Source organism: Lepidochelys kempii, chromosome 8 (assembly GCF_965140285.1).
Source record: "Lepidochelys kempii isolate rLepKem1 chromosome 8, rLepKem1.hap1, whole genome shotgun sequence".
Lineage (NCBI taxonomy): Eukaryota > Metazoa > Chordata > Testudines > Cheloniidae > Lepidochelys > Lepidochelys kempii.
In genome coordinates, this window is record NC_136387.1 from 35,249,437 (window position 1) to 35,271,224 (window position 21,788).

The 21,788-nt window shown below is 44.1% G+C and overlaps 2 protein-coding genes and 1 long non-coding RNA gene across 5 annotated transcripts in view; 1 reads left to right on the top strand and 2 right to left on the bottom strand.

The window, feature by feature from the left end:
• The window catches only part of LOC140915766 (uncharacterized), a 62,222-nt gene extending 42,376 nt beyond the window's left edge, over positions 1-19,846 (top strand). Inside the window, exon 3 of the long non-coding RNA XR_012160277.1 lies at positions 19,153-19,846. This is a non-coding gene — a long non-coding RNA (uncharacterized LOC140915766). The remainder of the gene's footprint in view (positions 1-19,152) is intronic.
• SPATA24 (spermatogenesis associated 24) lies at positions 650-9,566 on the bottom strand. 3 transcript variants are annotated; one of them, XM_078854034.1, is made up of 7 exons: positions 9,406-9,427; positions 8,542-8,607; positions 6,987-7,111; positions 6,001-6,131; positions 4,525-4,595; positions 2,991-3,093; positions 650-1,593 (listed from the first exon to the last, which is right to left on the bottom strand). In XM_078854034.1, the coding sequence occupies exons 3-7, from the start codon at positions 7,047-7,049 to the stop codon at positions 1,503-1,505; spliced, it is 459 nt and encodes a 152-aa protein (XP_078710160.1). In that variant the 5' UTR covers positions 7,050-7,111; positions 8,542-8,607; positions 9,406-9,427; the 3' UTR covers positions 650-1,502. The 3 variants fall into 3 exon arrangements, with proteins under 3 accessions (XP_078710160.1, XP_073212127.1, XP_078710159.1); XM_073356026.2 differs by lacking the exon at positions 6,987-7,111 and having other exon boundaries at positions 9,406-9,566; XM_078854033.1 differs by lacking the exons at positions 6,987-7,111; positions 9,406-9,427 and adding an exon at positions 9,155-9,373.
• DNAJC18 (DnaJ heat shock protein family (Hsp40) member C18) overlaps positions 18,371-21,788 on the bottom strand; it is a 46,440-nt gene continuing 43,022 nt past the window's right edge. Inside the window, exon 8 of the mRNA XM_073356025.2 lies at positions 18,371-18,583. Coding sequence (XP_073212126.1) covers positions 18,459-18,583 — 125 coding nt within the window. The 3' untranslated portion in view covers positions 18,371-18,458. The remainder of the gene's footprint in view (positions 18,584-21,788) is intronic.

Consider the following 21,788-nt stretch of genomic DNA (forward strand, 5'->3'; position numbering starts at 1 on the left):
TGCAGCACAATGGAAAGTATGAGGGTGGCAGGGGACAAAGGCACAGCCATGGGAGGCAGGAGCTTAGGGAATGGAGGATGCAGGGCTCTGTGCGTCACCAGGCTTGAACGTGATGCAGAAGCGACTGGAAGGCCAGGGCGATGGCAGCAGGAGGCTGCCAGGAACTGTGCTTCAGGAGGAGTGTGGGGCAAGGCTTCCCCAGAGCATTACGCACCTCTGGCCAAGCCTTTGGGGCTGAATGGATGCAGAATACAATGCAGCTTCTCCTGCCCTCCCATCACAGGCTGTTTTAAAGCAACAGGCACCCCTCCAGGCACCCCTCCAGCATCTGTCCATCTTGGAGGGAAACTCTGGGGTGTCTCCCTGCTGGGGGCAGGGGAGTCAGAGTCTAGTCTCATCCGGCCCTCCCCCCACTGCATCCTGGGTACCTGCACCTGCAAGGCTGGGAGCAGGAATGCAGTGCCAAGAGTCCCAATTGAGTCCAATGGGTCAAGAAGGAAATTTACCAGCAGTTCTTGAACCACAGAGGAGTCCCATCCTCCCCCAAGAAGGGGCATGGTGCAGAGATGCCGGCTTCAAGACTTCAGCCAGCAAGAGACACATAGGACTGAACTCAGATCATGACAGGGCAGTAAAAGGGAAGCTGATCTTGAGGTATTTAGTATAAAACCATTTATTTGAAGGCACTTGGTCTGTACATGCATCCTGTCACCCTTCTGGGGTCTAACAGTATTTACCAAGCTTCAGGGGACTGTCCCTGCCATTTTCTTGGTGGGTACAGGGGGTCAGACAGGGGAAGCTGTGAGACACAAACAGCACTGGCTAGGAAGGGGCAGAACATGGCTAGGCAATGGGAGCGTTTCCATATAAGCCCCTAGCCCACAGCAGCAGTGACCAAGGAACAGCAGCTATTGCAACCCAGGGCCTGCTCTGAGCAGAGACCCAGCTGAGGTGGTGGCTTTGTGAAGCACACAAATGCTTAGAGGACAAAGGGAAGCCCCTCTAATTAATTGCACTTGCACCAGGCTCCAGGGATGAAAGGCCATTGTATTAAACCACACCTGCAGCAGCCTGAGTCTGTCTCTGCACTCAGGTTTGGCCATGACAGAGGGGTAGCTGGGCCAAATTTGAGTGAGCGGCAGCAACGCAAACCCCATGTGCCAGGTCGCACTGCCTGGAATGGGGAGTTGGGCCTAGCCCCACAGGACAGGAGCCACCAATGAAGGATGAGTGCAGGGTGGGCTTGCTTTCTAACCCCCGCCCTGACCTCCCCCCTGCCCCGGGGGCCTCCCCTCTGCACCAGGCCAGAAAAAGTATGTTTGTGTAAGCCAGGGCCCACTGATGGGTTAATGTGGCGACTCATCTACAACCTTCCTGAGATAGTGGTGGATATTGCTAGTGGTCTTGTTGGCCACCAGAGTAACTGTGAGCACCAGAATCTTTTTGCAACAGCGGTTGCATACTGAGGGGATACACGGACGGTAGTGTAATGTCTAATACATTCACTTTAAACCCTTCTTCTGTTTCTTTTCCAGCACTTGTGCTATGTAACTTTCCTGTTGTTTCTGTATTTTTAAGTCTGACACTTGAGTCCTGCAAAAAAACCAACAAAAACAAAAAACAAACCACCCATCAGAAAGTTGCACTGGCAGACATCACACTGCTAATTTATCACCAATTCTCCTGGTTGCTTCCTGGGCAGGTTAATGAGGGATCTTTTAAGCACTTACTAAGGAAATGGCCGCATTAACAAGGATGCTCCATTAACCCAGAGCTAACGGCTACCCAGGTGGTACCACTCAGGAGTTTTTTGTCACTCTATAGCCCGGTGTGTTAGCAAACCAGGGTTACACTGATTTCACTTCTTGGCATTGGCAACGTAACTTTCCTGTTCCTGGCAATCAGTGTCAGGTTGGTAAATCAGACTCCAAGTGTGAAAGGAGAAGGGAAGACTCACTGCTCAGTCAAGAGGTAGCTCAGGCCTGGTCCACACTTAAAAGTTATGTCTGCATTGCTACATTGGCCAGGGGTGTGAAACCCCTGCCCCCCCCCCCCCCCCCCGAGCGACACAGCTATGCTGAAAAACCCCCCAGTGCGGACACAGCTGCATCGATGAAAGAGGGCTTCTGTTGATGTAGCCAATGTCATTCAGGAAGGTGGTGTTCCTACACCAACAGAAACCCTGTCTGCCAATGTAGGCTGTGTCCATGCTTGGTGGGTGACACCAGCATGGGCCCCATGCTGTAGATACACCTGAAGAAGAATGCAGGGCTTTTTATTAAAGAGAATTTCATGCAGATGAAAAGTGCAAGGCTGGCAGCCGCAGAGAGGGTTCGTTCTCCATTTAGCCACAGAGCAGGTACAGCAAGTGCACAGAATGCAAACGTCCCCCAATTAACGTGCCTGCCCCTTGATTTGGAGGGACGGTCCAGAGGGGAAGTCTCCATGGACAGCTCAGTCCTTAGCTGCTCTACTGAGACAGCTAGCAATGGGGCCGATGAATGGGTTTCATAATGCAGATGCCCATTCCCAGCCACTGGGATCTGCCTGCGTGAGAGATGCCTTGGCCCTTGTGCCATGCTGCCTTGGTTGCAATCCGCAGAGGCACTTGAGCTAGATCTCTCTTGCTTTACACGTTGGGGGTTGACAGGATGTTCTCTGTGAGCGGCCCTCAACTTTGGAACCTACTCCCCTCCCACCTGCTCTGAAACAGCACCGGCCTGCTGACCTTCCAGGCATGCTGCAAGGGCTCTGAGGTGGAAAGGGACTGACAGGGCAAAGGGTCAGTGTGGAGGCAGGTGGCTTCTAGTTGGAATGAATTTAACGGGATTACTTTTGAAGTGACATCAGAGGCTGCTAGAGAGCCAGATGGGTAGATTGTTAAAACACTGAAACAGACAAAACAGACCCCATATTCCCACTGAGGTCAGCGTCAAACTCCCACTGGCTGCAGCGTAGGGCCGATAACGATCTAAGGAGGTAATACTTACTGGAGTATTTGCTTCTGCTTGGTGACGAACTGCTGCAGCTCCTTAATTTCATTCTCTTTGTCATTGAGAAGATCCTCCTGTTTCATAATATGGCTCTCAATTTCTACCAAAAAAATGCAGAGGCGGAGTTGAGGCTTAAAACTCACTTGAGATGCAGCTAATTTCTATTTACATTTCTATTTCCTCTGGCATCAGCACAGCAGCTGGGGTTTTTTTGGCCTTTGTCTTAAGAATTTCTTATAGTAACAGCTACAAACACAGACACCGAAAACATGGGGAAAATGTTCCCACACCCCCCAAAAATGGAGATCAGCTTTGCAGCAGGTGCTGCTGAAATGCTGACAACAGTGACGTTCGGCTACAGTCAGTTCTGGATTGGTTTCACATAAACACAAACTGTCTGCAATGGCGGCATGAAACCTAACTAGGGCAGCTAAGGTGAGAGGACAGCTTGTTAAACAGAAATACACCAAAAATAAAGGTTATTGGGTCTAACCCCTTCCATCTGCAGGCTTCAGGACACTGCACGGACATCTGTTGGCTTCACCACACCCCCGTGAAGCAGGTATTTATCACTAGCAATATAGTACAGCTAGAGATGCTGAGGCACAGAGAGTTTAAAAGGCTAATCCTATGAAATACTGAGTACCCCCTGAATGCCCTCAGCTCCCACTGACTTCAGCTGCAGGCACTGGGCACCTCCCAGAAGATGCCTGGCACATCCCAGGATCAGGCTCTAAGTGACTTGCCCCTGACCACATGCTATATCTGTGGCAGAGATAGGCCCAGGTCCCCCTGTGCCTTCAACTCCAGGTCGTGCTTCCTGAAGCTAAACAGTAAGGTGCTTTCATTACAGATGAGAAGACACTGAGTGGAACAAAGCGTTGCCCTGTTAAATATTTTACTGCTCAAACCCTAGATTGGGCCATGCATGGCTCTGACTGCCTGGCCTGGGATTTCAGCCTAGTGCCCTGGGAGCACCTTAACCTGATTGGGGAGGAAAAAGTGGGTAGATATTTAAAATGTGCTGTCTGCTTGCGGAGAAAGCCAGCTCTCCTTAGCAGTCAAGCAGGGCCACTCCGAGCCTTTGCTCAGTGACTCAGAGAAGCATGATTCCCTCCTTGCTCCTCCCTTTCTCCAGGAGGGGCCAGTATCTGCACCAGGCTTTTCCCAGCCGCAGATTCCTTCCCTCCTGCACCAGCTCAGCTGATATACTAAGGGGAGAATGGAACTACGGCTCCACCAACTCCCTGCCCTGCTTCATGCCCATGTATTCGTAGATGCCTGGGAATAGTGACTACATGGAACCTGCTCCCCCATCCCCTACACCTGGATCTACGGTTCAGAGAGACCCCGTGGCAGGTGGCATGTGTGTGTCTGTCTTACTCCCCTTTACATGCCTGTACAGAGTCTTGGCGGAGTACAATGTTAAGTCACATCACCCTTCCTAATTAAAGTAAATCCTAGTTACTGGGCTTTTGTTTCTAAGCCAGTAGAGCAATGCATAACAGACTTTAGCCTCTGGTAAACTTACCATTGCATTTGCTTATTAGCTTGTCTTTTTTGGTGGATTCTTTTAGCGCTTTGCTCTTAATGTTGGAAAGTCTATAATAGAAGCAACAAAAATGAAGGCAAGTGACAAGAGTGTCAGTGAAATTTTAAATGCTGAAGAACCTTCCCATTTTCAAGGGCTGATCTTCCTTCTGCACCCACATGGCATGCAACCCCCTTAGGCAGCTCTGAACATCTCCACCTCCACAGCATTTAGAGATCTCATTACCTGATGTGCACTCGCATGGCAGCTATTCTGCTTAGCCTCTGTTTGACAGACTGGGAATGCGTGACAGGGGATGGATAACTAGATGATTACCTGTTCTGTTCATTCCCTCTGGAGCACCTGGTATTGGCCACTGTCAGAAGACAGGATACTAGGCTAGATGGACCTTTGGTCTGGCCCAGCATAGCCCGTCTTGTGTACTCAGGCATCCAAATGACACTGATTGGGACTACATTTTAAGCCCTGATCCTGCAAAGTGATCCACTTGGGCACACCTGTAAGACCAGGCAAAGGCCCAGTGGCTTCAAAAGGATCTCCACACACAAATCACTTTACAAGGCTGGGGCCTTAGGCAGAAATGTCCTTTAAAAAACGCTGCTGAACCTCTCCCATCACAAAGCAATACATTTTAGAGGCAATCTAAAGAGCCTTGTCTTCCAAACCCTAAATTCCAGGCCTCACAATGTTGAACTTGGGTCCAGATTCAGCAAAGCATTTAATTACGAGCTTCAAATTAAGCACATGCTTAAATCCCATTTAAGTCAACTGAATTTAAATATATAGGTAAATATAGTCAACAAGGGAGTTTGTTGTGATGAAGATTTTATTACTTGTATTATTGTAATGGCCAGTTGCCCCAGTCCCTGACCAGGGAGTGCCCCATTGTGCTAGGGGCTGTACAATCAGAACAAAAAAAGGTTGCTAACAGCTTTTGGCTCCGATTCAGCAAAGCACTTTAGTATGTGCTTAACTTTTTTCCGATCTCTAATTCTATTAAATTCAGGTAAACACACTCCTCCCCCCCCCCCCGTGAGAATGGAGTCCCTAATTAAGTAAAAAGAAAAGGAGTACTTGTGGCACCTTAGAGACTAACCAATTTATTTGAGCATAAGCTTTCGTGAGCTACAGCTCACTTCATCGGATGCATACCGTGGAAACTGCATACCGTGGAAACTTGGATACCAAGTCTGCTGCAGTTTCCACGGTATGCATCCGATGAAGTGAGCTGTAGCTCACGAAAGCTTATGCTCAAATAAACTGGTTAGTCTCTAAGGTGCCACAAGTACTCCTTTTCTTTTTGCGAATACAGACTAACACGGCTGTTACTCTGAAACCTAATTAAGTACAATGCTGTCATACCCAGCCTGGTTACTAACGAGACAAAATACTTGCTGCCTGTTTTCAAATATTAAACACAAAAATCTCTCTCCCCTCTCCCCCAGCCAAACTTACGCTTTTTCAAAGACTTGTTTCTCTCTTTCAAGCTGCTTGGACAAAACCTCAATCTCCCCGAGCGCAAACTGCAGCTTCTCAGCTTCCTTGGCAAGCAGGATTTTGGTCTTAGAGTGCTCTTCCTCTTCTTTCTGTAATACACACAGCATCCCTCTGTTCTCTGCCAGCCCCAGACCAATACAGAGTGTAAATCACAGACTCATAGAAATGTGGGGCTTGAGAGGTCATCCAGTCAAGCCCCCTGCACTGAGGCAGGACTGAGTAAACCTATGCCAGCCCTGACAGGAGTCTGTCCAACCTGTTCTTAAAAACCTCCAATGACAGGGATCCCTTGGAAGCCTGTTCCAGAGCTTAACTACCCGTAGAGTTAACCCTTAACTAGCCTTAAAGTTTTTCCTAATAACTAACCGAAATCTCTTGCTGCAGATTAAGTCCATTACTTCTTGTCCTAACTTCAGTGGACATGGAGAACCATTGATCACTGTCCTCTTTCTAACAGCCCTTAGCATATTTGAAGACTTATCAGGTCCCCCCACCCCCTCAAAATCTAACATGTGTTGATCATTATCTTACAGTTCCAGAGGATTTTTCACTTCAGAAGTTGCCAAAGCACTTTACGAACACTCTAATCATTTTGCCCACTAATGAAAGGCAGCCATGGCTAGGATGGAAGGTGGTAGCTGGTTAACAGTGCACAGCAAAATTACAAAGCAAGTTAGGACAGGATGTGTTAAAAAAAATTACTATAGTCAGTTGAAACTGCAAGGGAGTTGAAGGAGGCAGAATGCAAATCTCTACAATGGCCAGGCCACTGGCATTAACACCCAAACTCTAAGGAAATGTGTCACTGGATCTTTAATGATCACAAGTGGACAAGTCCACCATTTTGTCTTCTCCAAAAGATACCACCTTTGGCAGGACGGTGCCCCTAGCATCACTAAGGAATATTAATTCAATATCTACTCAGAGAGATGAGTGCCACTTACTGAATTATCCAGCCACAATTCTTTAAATGTAAATATTAAAAGATCTTCACTGACCAATTTCATCCTTCTGCTTACAAGCTCTTGAGTAATCAGGGGGTCTATTAGTTACATCTTTCCTGGTGAACCTCAATCAAAGGATGGAAAAATCCATTAATTACACAATATATGTGGGCTACCTTACCAGCTATGGACTGGGTGTCCCACTTCACTTGCTCCTACCATACACAACTTACCATTCAGGCTAAGTGGCTCTCAACACAACACCTTTTTTCCATTGTTAGATCCCCTCTATCTATCTATGAGCTATCCAGCTCCCACTCATCCTTGACATCTGAACATGCACTCTGCTGTGATCTCCCAGTTACTATGGAGCTGGCATGGAAGAGGCCAACATGTGGCAGATTTTTTGGTATATTTGATACTTTGGAAAAGTGCATTTAAAATTCACTATTATTTTATACCTATTGGAATTGAAATTATTTTTTAAAATGAAGTAAATGGATTTGTCATTTTAATCACCTTTAAGCAACATCCTAACCTTCATCTTCAACCAGGCATCACATAACAGACAAACTGCTCACAGCTCCAAAGTAAACAGGGTTATTTTCTGTTCTGTTTTTCACAGGTTCTTATATGGCACTCATCATGGTAGTATCTGAGCACCATCCAGTAGTAGAAATGCACATCTCACATGTGTTGTTTGCTCTCTCACCCTTGCCCACTCGGAGCGTTTTTTCTTTTGTTAAAATATACCTGTTGCTATGTATTTATATTAAAGAAGGCAAGGTCAAATAAATGAACCTTGCACTTGGAGTGGAAGGTGGTAAGGTTTGTGATAGTTCTTAGTTTGAGGGAAGGGGGAGGGGAAAGGAGTTCAGTGACCAGCTCCCAAACACTTCCACTGGCTGAACAGGTGTGTGTTCCTCCCCAGATCCATGCTCCATGGGCCTCCTAGTACCCTTTACCCTATATAACCTCAGGAGCCACAAAAAGTTAAAATGTCAAACATCTAAGCAAGCTCCAGGGCACTGACCTGGTTCTTTAGACAGCTCACCACATATGAATCAAGCATGAGCCCCTAGTACAGCACCACTGAACACCAAATAGCTAGACACAACTATTCAAAAAGACAGGAAAAGGGGTGGGGCCCAGGGGTGGTAGAGAGAATACACACCCAGAGAAGACTCGTTAGTGGTACTAAGACAGTTTTTTTATTCTGTTTGTGCCACATGTAGCCCCATGGAATCTTAGTCCACTGACAATTAATAGTCCTTTCCATGAGCTTCACTCTCTTTGGTGTCTAATTAATGTGGTACTCAGCAAGTCTTTTTTAGAACTGCTAAGCTGCATCAAAACTACCCTTGAGTCCAAATGCAGCTCTCCTACCTTTCATTAAGCACTGCAAGGCTAATTTCAATCTGTTTGGCCTAGTTTCCAATAGAAACAGAAATATTACATTATTCATTGAGGCCTCCACCAGGATTGGAGCCCCATGGTACCAGATGCTGTTCAAAATGTATGAAGACGTAGTCCCTACCCCCGAGAGGTTACTTACCTCCAACTTCTTCACAACAGCCTCATAATCCTCTTTACGGACAAAATTATCCTCCTGTATTACTATCTGCAAAAAGAATTTGAAGTTCAATAAGTCAGTTACATGCACAGATAGAGTTTCAATGTATGTTGGGCAGACCACCAGAGTCACTAGTGATTTTGACAGGTTTCAGAGTAGCAGCTGCGTTAGTCTGTATCCGCAAAAAGAACATGAGAACTTGTGGCACCTTAGAGACTAACAAATTTATTTGAGCTTAAGCTTCTGTGAGCTACAGCTTTTGAGTGCCCAACTTCACACCCTTCAAAGAAGGCTGGCTTTCCAAGGGCAAATGCTCAGCATCTTCTGATCATCAGCACTTTTTAAGGTGTCTCAACCTGGACACCCAACAACAGACACACCCAAATCACTCATGTTTTTTTAAAGGCCTGGCCATAAAATCCAAGTGTGGTACAAAGACCCTACTGCCTGCCAGCAGCTAGCCAGTCGCTGGGGCAGAGGTGTCGCAAGAGGAATTCACTACCTTGAACACAAACAAAACTAGGGAAAAGGGGGCAGCTGGGGCCTTGCATGCCTGTGAAAACAGCACTGGCAGAGGCAACGCAACACAACACACCTGCTCACGTGCAAACATCACAGAGCCGGGGGGGGGGGGAGGTGTGAGCACATGCACCTATTGCTCAGACCCCTGTATCGGGTGCAGCCCAGCGGGCGCCCTACTGCGGGATGAGGGGCCGCAAGAACCTTCTAGGACAAAGAGCAACAAGCACAGGGGTGAGGGGGCGGGGCCTCTAAATGGCCCCACCCACCAACGCTCCAAGCCCCGCCCATCCGCGTCGCCGCTCCGCCCATGGGCCCCGCCCGCACCCGGAGCCGCAGCCGCTCTATTAGCGCCTCCTGGGTCGCGACGAGGTCCCGCAGCTCCCGGAAGGCCAGAGCCCCGGTACCCGGCCCCGGCTCCGCCGCCATCTCTGCGCTCCCCGCGCCGTTGGAAATGGCCGCCGCCGCTTCCCCCCGGCCAATCACAACCCAGCTCCCTCACCGCCCCCAGCAACGGGGGCAGCGAGGCACCGCCCGCTGGCAACCGGGCGGGGGACACGCCCACTCCTGAAAGGAGCCACGTGAGGGTATGTCTACACAGGGAAGAAAAACCCCTGGCCTAAGGGGCTGTTCAATTGCATTGTAGCCATTCGGGCTGGAGTTGGGGGCCTGCCAGGGGGGAGGGCCCCAGAGGTGGGGCTGCAGCCTCAGCCAGAACATCTGCCCTGCAATTAAACAGCCCCTTGGCCAGAGTCAGGTGGCATGAGCTAGCCCATGGCGTCTAACTGCAGTGTAGACATATACAGAAGGAAACACAAATGGGGGGGGTGGGGTGGAGAGGACAAGGAGAGGGAGAAGGGAGACAGCAAGGGGAGTGAGGAGTTAGAAAGGAGGAGAGAGGGAAGCTGTGCGGGCTGACCCATAAACCCAAGTGTGGGGCAGCCCCAGCTTTGGTGTGTGACCTGTGCACCGGTGGCTAAGACAGATGGGGAAGGGAAGAGTCTCTCTCCAGTGCAGCAGCATTGCTGGGACTTTGGGAATTGGCTGCTAGGAGAGAGGGCCGGGGCACGGCTTGGGGTAGCACAGGCAAGGTGGCAAAAGGCCTGCAGGACAGGCCAGGTGAGGAGTGGCCAAGGTAGTAGGGAAGGGAGGCCATGATAAGTCAGAGAGGCCAGCACAGCATCAGCTGCAGGGGCCTGCAAGCCAGAGGAGTAAGCATTCCTGCTAGGCAGCCTGCTCCTGGGAGCACAGACACTAAGTAAGGGAAGCCTGGGCAGAAAGAGAGTGAGTCAACCCTAGACATGTTGGGCCTAAAACCCATTTACACCTGTCAGTAAATTCAGTGTGGATTCACCTTCCTTATGCCTGTGTAAAGCAAAAGGAACATCAGACTCATGGAGCTGACACTGGAGCCATCAGACAGGTTCAGATGTAGAAGTGAATGGAGGATAAATGGTTATCTGCCTAGATTATAAACTCTTTAGGGCAGGGATCATCCTTGCTGGGTCTGGGTTTGTACAGCATCTAGCACAATAGGGTTCTGGTCTGTGACACGGGCTCAGAGGTGCTACAGCAACACAAATAATAATTAATGCCAATACCTAAGGTAGCATGAAAGGTGCTCCCCCCCTGGCTGTCACACAAAATTACCAGTCAACCAGAAGCACAGTGATATCTCTGGCTTTGTTAATGGAAGCATTGGGTTTTGTTTCTGGCGATGGTTAAAGGCACTGTTGCTATAGGAAAGCATCTTCAAAAAGGTGGATCTTATATTTCACCTGTACAGGAAGCTTTGGGCTTAGTAAACGGTGGGAAAATTGCTAAAATGTCATAGACAAGGCCCCTCCCTGTGATTTCTTCTTACGATAGGCAGGGCTCTGCTGCTAATAATATTCTGCTCTGATACCTGGTCAAATGGTAGCCATTGCTGTATTGGTGACAGTTGAAAGCATAGCAAGAGATGAGATCACATGCAGGGGCATTATCTATACAAGACTTCAGCAATTCTCCCACTGCTGGTGCAGAATCCGCGCTAGCACTGATCACGGTACAGGTGTTCTAACTACTGGTCTGAGCAGGAAATATAGGAGAGGAGCTAGGGAACACTGGTGCAACTCTGGAAAGGTATGTTAAAGGAGCAGTTAGAAAGCAATGAGAATCTTACAGCAATAAGGTGACATCAAAGAATGTAGGTCTCATCGTCTAAATAGTTGTCATTCTGCTTAAAGCATGTTTCCCTCCCATGTTTCCCCAAAACTCCAGCCCCTCCCCCCAGCTGCATTAATGGCACTGATTCTGTTAAGGAAATGAAGTTGTATGGTGTCTGTTTATACTGAGAATCATTCTCCTTGTTTTTTCAGTAGTGACCCACTGGGAATGAGTCCAAGTTCTATGGAAAATGCAGTTGCACGGGTACTGATTTACTCATGTTAAATATATTTTTGATCTGCAGCTGGGCTGTACACAATGGATAACCTCTGTCAGCTGCTGATTAACAGGACTATTAAAAGCAAATGGTTTACATTTATGACCTTTGATGCCAAAGCACTATACTATGAAGTATTGGGGTACAGATCAGCAGCCAGCCCTGGCACGTCACAAGACAGGGAGTAGGCAATTTTGCTAAGGAGCCTGGTGTAGTCAGCTACTTTGATCATGTGTGATAGGAGAGAGAGCAAGCAGAAATTCAGTTAAAAGGTACCTTCTGAAAGCTTCCTCCACATAGTAAACTCCAAGGTACTCAATTTATCAATATTGGAAGGCTTAAGGGACAAGTCAGTCCTTTGGGACTTAAGCATCTGGCTGTATGGGGGTTTAGGAACTTCCTCATGTGATGTTTCCAGCTGATGTACTTGAGTCTGCTAATGTTAACAGTTTACTGTGTGACAGTTAACTGTGAAATATTTCTTAAAGATTTGGGAAGAGGGAACAGATCAATTATCTTTATAGAAAGGCTAGATTGTTCGTTAGGAGTACTGGCCTAGCTGCAACTGGCTAACATCATTACAGCTGGTCAGAAAATTTCCAACAAACCAAATGCTGATTCATTGCAGTGAAACGTTTTGTTGAATCTATTAAATATTCACAAAAACTTTTGCCTCAATGCAAGCAGGTTTTTACTGGACAAGTGCCAGCATTGTAGGGTTCACAGCTCTGGCAGGGAGCCTACCAGTCCCCGGAATCCTGGCAGGCATCCCATGCCACAGAAGGGAACGTGCCAACCCTAAGCAGTACAATGGGTTTGGCTGTTTCTGCACTTCTAACTCCAGTGAGGCATAGGGATAGGGTCAGAAACACATTAAGCACTTATTCAGCTGTTTGGTACTCAGATCTGGTTTTAGGCTTGGCCTTAGCACCTCTTTTTCAGGCCTGACTCTGGCACAGACATAAGCACAAAACCGATGGAATGGTAGCTTCACTTACTACTTCCCATTGATAACTTTTGATGGCACTAGCTTTAGATATAGCCTTGTTAAATCTCATAACCCAAAGGAGTGCTTCAGGGAGCCCAGTAATAGCTCAGATCAACATTCCAAGATGAACAGCGTGACTCCATTACATTTAATACAAAAACTTCATCTTCTGATTAAGAGTACACAAGTCAAAACAAACTAAGGTCTCAAGAACTGAGCTGATTATTCAGACCCAACAATCAAGACAGAATTGATTTTTCCAGAATTCTTACTGTAGTAAGGACAGAACAGCTTATTTTCTAATCATCTAGTGTAACAATACAGAGAGGAAATATACACAAATATACAACTTATGTAAATTAGAACTGTACAGTCAAGGTTCAATGGACTGATACACTATTACAGTATGGCCAATATGGATTTACTTAAGGTAAATGGAATATACATTCAGAAAATAAATACTTTAATATCTCCTACTGAAATAAGTTAAATAAATAGGAATACTAAGATTGCACTTTCCATTAAACAAAAGTTTGAAACCAACAAAATAAATGCTGCATCTTTTGATGCATCATGCGTGCTTAGGTAAGAAATAATTTATATCATCAGGAAATGCAAATCTTTCGTTTACATTACCACCTATATTTACCCACAAAGTGAGCATCTCTTTAATTGGACAAATATTGAAGAAAATACATAGTTAATCCTGACTATAAATCTGTACGTTGTAACATTACTGCACTTTGCAATTTATCAAAGTGGAAAAACTGTTTCTAGTATCAATTAATTGATTACCGTGGGCTGCTCCTGTCAAAATCCAGTGCATCAGAGAAGATCACACAATAGAGCCATGTTTCCAAAGCACAGGGCCAAATTCTCCCTTTGGATACAGGTATGAAACTGCCATTGGCTTAAATTATATTTGTGTGAGTACTCTAAGGATAGAGTTTGTACCTTATGTTGTCTCGGGGGCTGGCAAGAGGAAGAGAGATTGGGACTTTCAAGTGGATCATAGACAGGAAGACAGCGTTAATGGCTTGGTCTGAAAAGGTAATCTAGACTCTCCAAGGACAGCCTTCAAAAACTGCTTTGCTTTCTCTGCTTGGAAGAAAACAGGCTTTTCAAGTGGCAATGCTATGCTGCCCTGCCTTGTTCCCCACCCCTCCTGCTGCTTAAGAAGCCAAGAGTGTTCCATCTTCACAAGAAAACTGAAGAACCACTGCCTCAGGATTATGGCCACCAGTGGGACAGTGATTAATTTTTCATTACAAGTCTTTGTGGAAACCATTGCACATAGTCAATTTCACATGATAAAGCCCAAAACTCCACAAACATGTCTCTTTTCATATTCAGTATCTTTTCACCCACAGTATGTACATAAATTAGAATGTGAAATCCTTCATTTCTAAAAATATAATCATATTCACAAATCTATTGGAATTTTCATAGAAACAGCCCAGGGGGCTTACAAAGCTTCAAGCACCTTGTTAAAAGTAATAAATATCCTTACACAGCTCACATTTATATCATGGCAGGAAATATTAGAAGCCTAAATAAAAATGAACACGCCCTACTTGCTGCTCAGAAAAACACTCTAATTTAGAGACCAGGAAATAGAAGTTGATCACAATTTGGTAAATGCCTTCTGGTTAAAGAAAGCAGTTCATTTAACAAGTTACTGTTACCTTAAGAAATATTTGACTAGATTTGATCTATTTCCTAGCAAAAACAGAAGTAGCGACAAACATTAGAACAAGACACTTTATGTTGCTAATTGTTTTTACTCACATTCCCTAGAATACTGGCATTGAAGTAGTCTCGGAGAAGGATTTTAATCTCTGATATGATTGGCCACGATTCTGAATACAGAACATCTTACTGTTTTTTAAAACATCTCTTTACTTTTCAGTCTTGTTTTCCACTTAATCATGTTCTCTTCTTGAGTCCTACAGAAGACTCCTAAAATGATGGTGCTTCTTGTAGATCATGTCCTGCCTCTATAAAACACTTTAAGATTGTTGGATGAAAGGTGAAATATACTGTAAATACAAAATATTATGTAGGTATTCAAGTTATATACAGTACATGTTATATGTCTAACCAGCTCATAGCATTCAGTTTTCCTACCACATTTTTGATAGTACTGGGAGCGTAAATTAGAAATAACTGGAGGATACTAAACTCGGTGTAAACACTGACCTGCTGTTCACATAAAATCTATTGTGGCATATATCAAATTACATATACAATGCTGTTTATAAAGTTTTTTAATATAAAGTCAAGTACAGCACTCAGATTAGGAAAACAGCAGAATTAAGGTCGCCTGTGAAATGTTAATTTGGCACCCTTGTGAGCATGCACGATGATACAATCTTTAATTATATGAGGACATACTATTTTTTCCCCCTGCAGGATCCCTGCCTCATTCAGAGCACAGGATGGATGTTGCTCGCTGAATAAGCAGCTACTCAATATTTTGTTTTATCCTCATTGAGCAGTCTGTGGCGTCCGTCCTTATTTTTACTGCACGCCATCCAAGCCTTGCATCAAATACAGATTTAATTTCTTTGTGGGTTTTCTATAGAACTCATCACTATAGTATTTGAGTGCTTCACAACCATCAATCAATCTATCTTCACAACACCCTTAGAGAAAAGGGGGTATTATTCCCATTTCACATATGGGGGGGCTGAGGCAGAGAGATTCCTGTCAAAAAAGTGTCCAAGGTGCCTGTAGTCTGATTTTTCAGAAAACTTCGTATTTTATAACACTTTATATGTTCAAAACACAGACTTCATCTACAGTTGTGAGTGCTCAGCACTTCTGCAAATCAGCCCCCAGGTGTCTCAAATCAGACACTCACAAGATGACAAACTAGTGGCCACCTGTGAAAAAAGTTCGGCTTAAGTGACTTGCCCAGCACCACACAAAAACTTTATGGCAGAGGCAGGGACAGAATCCAACTTTTCAAGCGCGGAATTCAGTTACCTTAACTATCAAACTATCCTTTCTCTTACTGCAATCCCATTTCATTCCCCACGCACCTTCCAATTTCTACAATAAACAGTCTTACAGACAACTGTCTCTATGCAACCCTGATTCATTTTTCCTCAGCACTGCATCCTGTACACTGAACGAGGCAGCAGTCCGGTGGGGGAAAAAAAAAAAAAAAAGTATGTGATCATGTAATTATAGACTGCAAAATAACGTACGCAGAGGCTGCACTAAAGCTGCATGGGCAACCTTAATTCTGCCATTTCTTAATTTTGGAGCCCATGACTTTGCAACCTTAACGTTATTCTCAGGTAGTATTTTGTATGTGATATCTTAGATTTAAAAAAAAAAAAAAAAAAAAGCAAATTGTGGCTACCTACACTACCTATCGTGAGGTTTAAAAGTGGGTGGAGTATTGGATTAGTTCTTAGTGGAGAGGTGTCAACACATTACAAGAGTCACTATTACTAACAAGATCTGGGTTGAACATGGAGAAGCCTGCACTATCACTACAAGTAATGTACCTAGTCCGTGGAAAAAGGCAATTTCATCCTCTAGAAGAGTCTGTTCAACAAATTTGTAGACAGAAAAAGAAAAGAAAAGTATGATGAGTGCCTACCCCTTCTGCTGTTAAGTCAAGTCAAAGATTAAATACAACAGTCCAGAACATGGGGTGCAGCTAAGCTGCAGAGTCCTATTAAGGGTATAGGCATAAGTGGTTTAAAACCCACCTTTGGACAGCCTTGATCCTCCTGCAGCTGCATGCAGGCTGGTCTCTTTGTACTGTTAGAGCAGCTGAAAGGATGCTCTAATTTACACCAGGCTGAAATAGTTATAAGGGGCCAAAATGCAACTGAGGATTGAAATGTTGCAGAAGCATCTGGGCCATGCCCTCTTTTCCCAACTACATTGGCTGCAGGGTGGTTGTGTGGAATAAGAGCCTCTACATCAGATCTAGTCCACTGGAGGATCAGCCTTACAGTTCTTAGGCCAGTTAAACTAGATTATAATGGTAATGCAGTACACAGTAGCTGCCCTGCACTAGAGGAACACAGCCAGTAACTTGATTATTTGTAGTAACATTTTGTTCTCTTAACATAAGAGCATAAGAATGGCCATACTGGGTCAGACCAAAGGTCCATCCAGCCCAGTATCCCGTCTACTGACGGTGGCCAATGCCAAGTGCCCCAGAGGGAGTGAACCTAACAGGTAATGATCTAGTGATCTCTCTCCTGCCATCCATCTTCACCCTCTGACAATCAGAGGCTAGGGACACCATTCCTTACCTATCCTGGCTAATAGCCATTAATGGACTTAACTTTCATGAATTTATCCAGTTCTCTTTTAAACCCTGTTATAGTCCTAGCCTTCACAACCTCCTCAGGCAAGGAGTTCCACAGGTTGACTGTGCACTGAGTGAAGAAGAACTTCCTTTTATTTGTTTTAAATCTGCTACCCATTAATTTCATTTGGTGGCCCCTAGTTCTTATATTATGGGAACAAGTAAACAACTTTTCCTTATTCACTTTCTCCACACCACTCATGACTTTACTTATGAGTACATCTCTTCCTCTGCCTTCCATTAAATGTCAGATTTTATAAAAGAGAATTATAAAACAGGAGAGTAATAAATTAGTATTACAAAGAAAAAAATTCAATCTCTAGAGTGAAACATGCATGACAATTGCACATCAAAGCAAGAATGTGTTAAATAAGAACTGTATCAAAAAACTGCCTGGAGAATCTCTGTTGGAGCAAGAAGAAAGAGAAGGCTTGGAGATAAAATCAAACTAGACAATAAGCTTAAAAATAAAAATACTGTGCCACTGAATAGAATACACGAGAACAATGTATCTGGCTGCATCCTCTTCTCCAGTGGCTTGGCAGTCATAAGAATCCACCTAAGATTCCTTTCCTACTGTAAAGTTAACAAATTATCACCTCTTGTAAGTTTCTGATTACAATGAAACTCTCAAAGTTTGAGCTTGTTTTCTTAGTTAGTTGGGGGAAAGCTTCTCCCACTCATTGCAAAAGAGATGGGATACACCTTTGCTTAATTAGATCCACTGGCATCCTTCAAATTTAGCTAAAGAATAGCTGTAATTTTCACAATGAATGTTATCATTGCAAGTTTTCCACGTGAGAGAAAAGGATAAATGGGTGAGTTCAAATGAGACATTGTGGCAAAAGCAGGGACTCCAGGAATGCATCCCACATGCACAGAAATGAATGTTAGCAACTGAAATATGCTATTACAGAAATAAACAATTTCCAAATTCCTACTGGCAATCTGGGTTAATTACATCACTAATTATAAAAGAATAGTATAGGTTTGGATCTAAATTCAGCAAAGCACATAACACATGCTTAATTTTAAGCACATGCTTAAATCTCACTGACTTCAATGAGACCTAAGTACATACTTAGGTACTTAGCTGAATCAAGGCTTTGATGAATACCTGAGGTAAGCACTGGAAAGTAGAATGGAGCAGGGAGTATGCCCTCTCTCAATTTTTTTTCACAAGCCATTTTGGATGCAAGGACATCAGCTTCAGATGAATATGGGAATGCCAGCATATAACTGAAAACTACATCGCCTGAATGACTGAGTGTGGTCTATGTCCAAATAAAATACAGGGTATATGAGATATTATGTACACTTTCCTGGGAAGCAAAGTTGCTTGGGTGGGAGAAAAACTATATCAAATGAAGACTGGTGCCAAACTAAGCTACATTTTAGGGAGTTAATTTACATTGAATACCATTGGTTTTTGGAACCAACCAGAGTATACAGTATATTAGAGCAAATACTGTGTCTATGGCTCAGGGTTGCCCAGTTCGGTGAACATTACAAAGTTACCAATTATTAAAACTCTACATTAGGCTCTTTTTCTTTTCTTTTTTTAATAAATACAAAGGAAAATAGAAACAAGTTAAAACAGCAATAAATAACCCAGGATTTGTCTGGCCTACTCAGCCCCCCTTGTGAAGTCCAATAAGATTGGAGAGCTTTTCACAGTGCTCAAGTTTCAGTGACTCCGCTTTCTGTTTTAATCGCTCATCTCTGTATAATCTGGCCAAATTCGACAATTCAGATTCTGAAAGATGAAAAAGATAACATTAGAACAAAGCTACTGAGCCTGATGTGTATAATCATGTTTAATGCTTCATTTTCCTCAATACATTTTTATAAGATTAATAAAATCCTATAACTTTTTAGCAGTTATCTTTACGGAGACGTTGTCAGCCCAAATTGGGCTAGGCATTTAGGAAAGTAAAAACAAATATTTCCATCATTATTTAAAATTTTAACTGTATGAAATAAACCATCTCCTGCAGTGTTTGTAATCCAAACACTGCAGCCTTGTGCTAGTGTATGAGAACCAGAAAATGAAACTGAGTAGACATCAAAAATGAAACTGATTGTCTATTTTCATTGTCCACAAAGAAAAATACAAAATGTAAACAAACAACATAGTGCAGTAGTGCCCAAACTGTGGGGCGTGCACCTCTTGGGGGCACGGAGGAACATTGGGGGGGGGGGGGGGGAAGGGAAATGAATAAGGGAGCAACTACACTGCCTAAATCCTAAACTGCCTAATTCCATTCACTGAAAAATTATTTTTAGTCTTTCTGATTTGCTCACTAATATAATTTTTTCCTTAAGGAAATTACCAATTGAAAACAGTTACATGTACCTATGGAGAATGGCAGACACGGATTTCTGAACAGGTCAGAAAAGTTTCCTTATGCACAAGCTACCTGATGTCATTCAATTTGTTTGAAGAACTTCACACAGCTGTCAGATATCACAGCCAACAGGCTGATTCAGTATGGAAAGAACCTCACAATGGGACAAATCTTGTAGTCGCTACTCTGTCCCATGAAATCTATGGAAGTTTTGATTGAGTAGTGACTGTAGGACTTTGTTCTTTTATTTATTGAATGACTCTATACACTGACAAGCATCAAGGATTTTTATTTTGAATCAGGAACCCATTCCTCCATTCCCGAACACTAAAATACCATCCACTGAGTACAGCATGCACCTGACAGACACACATGGATTTGGAGCAGGCACTTGTATAAGAACATGTTTTCAGATGTCAGCCAAGACTAGGCTGGTCTCAGCACAGCGGGACTCTCAGTCAACTAGTTTTAAAATGAAAGCTTATTGAAATGAAGTCTCTTTGTTACAAGTTCTCTCATGGGGGTCAAACTTCTTACTGTGGGATGTTTACACCTTTGCTGGTATGAATTTCATCATGTAAATCTCCTATACTTTATCTGATTCTTTATGCTGATTTGTCCTTATACCTGTATTTTTTAATATCCAGTTAAAAATTTATAAAGGAAAATAATGTAATATGGTATTCATCAAATATGTTGTTTCAATGTCATATTTTAACCCTCTATTTTCAGTTGTCTTTATTTGGTGTTCTTGGGTCCTGAATTTTGTTAACTTCAGTCTTACACAGAAATTGCTCTACCACAACAGACTAACGGTCCATCCAAATCTGGTATCCTTCCTTCAGCCTATATCAGGTGTTTTAAAGGACAAAAAGCCACAGCACACCCAGGCTATTGTGCAATACTAAGCCACAAGAGGAGAAACACTGCCTGCAGCTGGCAATCAAATCTTTTAAAATAAATAAGAGGCACCAAAAAAGTGACTGGCCGACAATGTGCTTTAGTGGACTAGCAGGCTGTTGAATGACTACTTTGTAGTCTCCATTAATGAGGCAGACAGACAGCAGACAGAAACCTTTTCAATGGTCAGATCAAAGACAATACAATATCCATTGTTTCTGTAGTTTTAACTTTGCAAAATTGTATATATCTATATCCATCAGCAACAAAGTAAACTCCAGTAAATAAAACAACCTACCTACTATCAATAAGTACTCATTTAACAAAATGCATGGCCCAAATGAGGCTAAACATCTGAACAGAAAGGAATTAATGGACCAAAGTTACAAAACAGCTAATTAAAGGTCTCCAGAGAACTTTTCTCCATGACTGTGTTTTGCATTCAAACAGTTTATTTTTACAAACTTGGCTGTCTAAAGTTAGCACAGTCTCAGCTGTACTCATTACTGGCTCACCGGACCAGATGATAATCATTCTTAAACGGTTTTTAATTACTGTGGTGTCCTCAGTCAACTGCTAATCTCAAACACTGTAAATATAGTTGCAGATGTGTTTCTAACGTATACCATGGCTAATTATGGGAGCATATGTTTTTGCTCTTTAGTTAACAGAATGGCAAAATTGTAATGTTTTCCTTTGCTGGGCACAATGGTCCTAGGAAACATCTCTCTTAAATTTGTGGATTTTAGAGAGGTCCTAGATCCTCAACTGCTATAAATCTGCATTGAAGTCAATGGATCTCAACCATTTACACTAGCTGAGGATCTGGCTCCTATTACAACCATATGTTATCAAAGAGAAGGTTTTGGAGTGACTTGATGACAGTCTATGAATACTTATATGGGGAAAAGAAATTTTAGGGTATGTCTATACTACGGAATAAGGTCGAATTTATAGAAGTCGGTTTTTTAGAAATCGGTTTTATATATTCGAGTGTGTGTCCCCCCACAGAAAATGCTCTAAGTGCATTAAGTGCATTAACTCGGCGGAGCGCTTCCACAGTACCGAGGCTAGAGTCGACTTCCGGAGCGTTGCACTGTGGGTAGCTATCCCACAGTTCCCGCAGTCTCCGCTGCCCATTGGAATTCTGGGTTGAGATCCCAATGCCTGATGGGGCTAAAACATTGTCGCGGGTGGTTCTGGGTACATATCGTCAGGCCCCCGTTCCCTCCCTCCCTCCGTGAAAGCAAGGGCAGACAATCATTTCGCGCCTTTTTTCCTGAGTTACCTGTGCAGACGCCATACCACGGCAAGCATGGAGCCCGCTCAGGTAACCGTCACCCTATGTCTCCTGGGTGCTGGCAGACGCGGTACGGCTTTGCTGCACAGTAGCAGCAACCCATTGCCTTCTGGCAGCAGACGGTGCAATACGACTGGTAGTCGTCCTCGTCGTGTCCGAGGTGCTCCTGGCCACGTCGGCTGGGAGCGCCTGGGCAGACATGGGTGCAGGGACTAAATTTGGAGTGACTTGACCAGGTCATTCTCTTTAGTCCTGCAGTCAGTCCTATTGAACCGTCTTATGGTGAGCGGGCAGTCGATAAGAAATGCTAGCAGTCGTACTGTACCATCTTCTGCCAGGCAGGCAAGAGATGAGGATGGCTAGCAGTCGTACTGTACCATCTTCTGCCGAGCAGCCATGAGATGTGGATGGCA

Coding starts and splice junctions, on each gene's coding strand:
- SPATA24 (XM_073356026.2), bottom strand. CDS start 9,507: ATGGCGGCGGAGCCGGGGCCGGGTACCGGGGCTCTGGCCTTCCGGGAG. Junction 8,608..9,405: donor TAGAGCGGCTGCGGCTCCGG/GTGCGGGCGGGG, acceptor TTCTTTTTGCAG/ATAGTAATACAGGAGGATAA. Junction 1,594..2,990: donor AAGCAGAAGCAAATACTCCA/GTAAGTATTACC, acceptor GTTTTTTTGCAG/GACTCAAGTGTCAGACTTAA.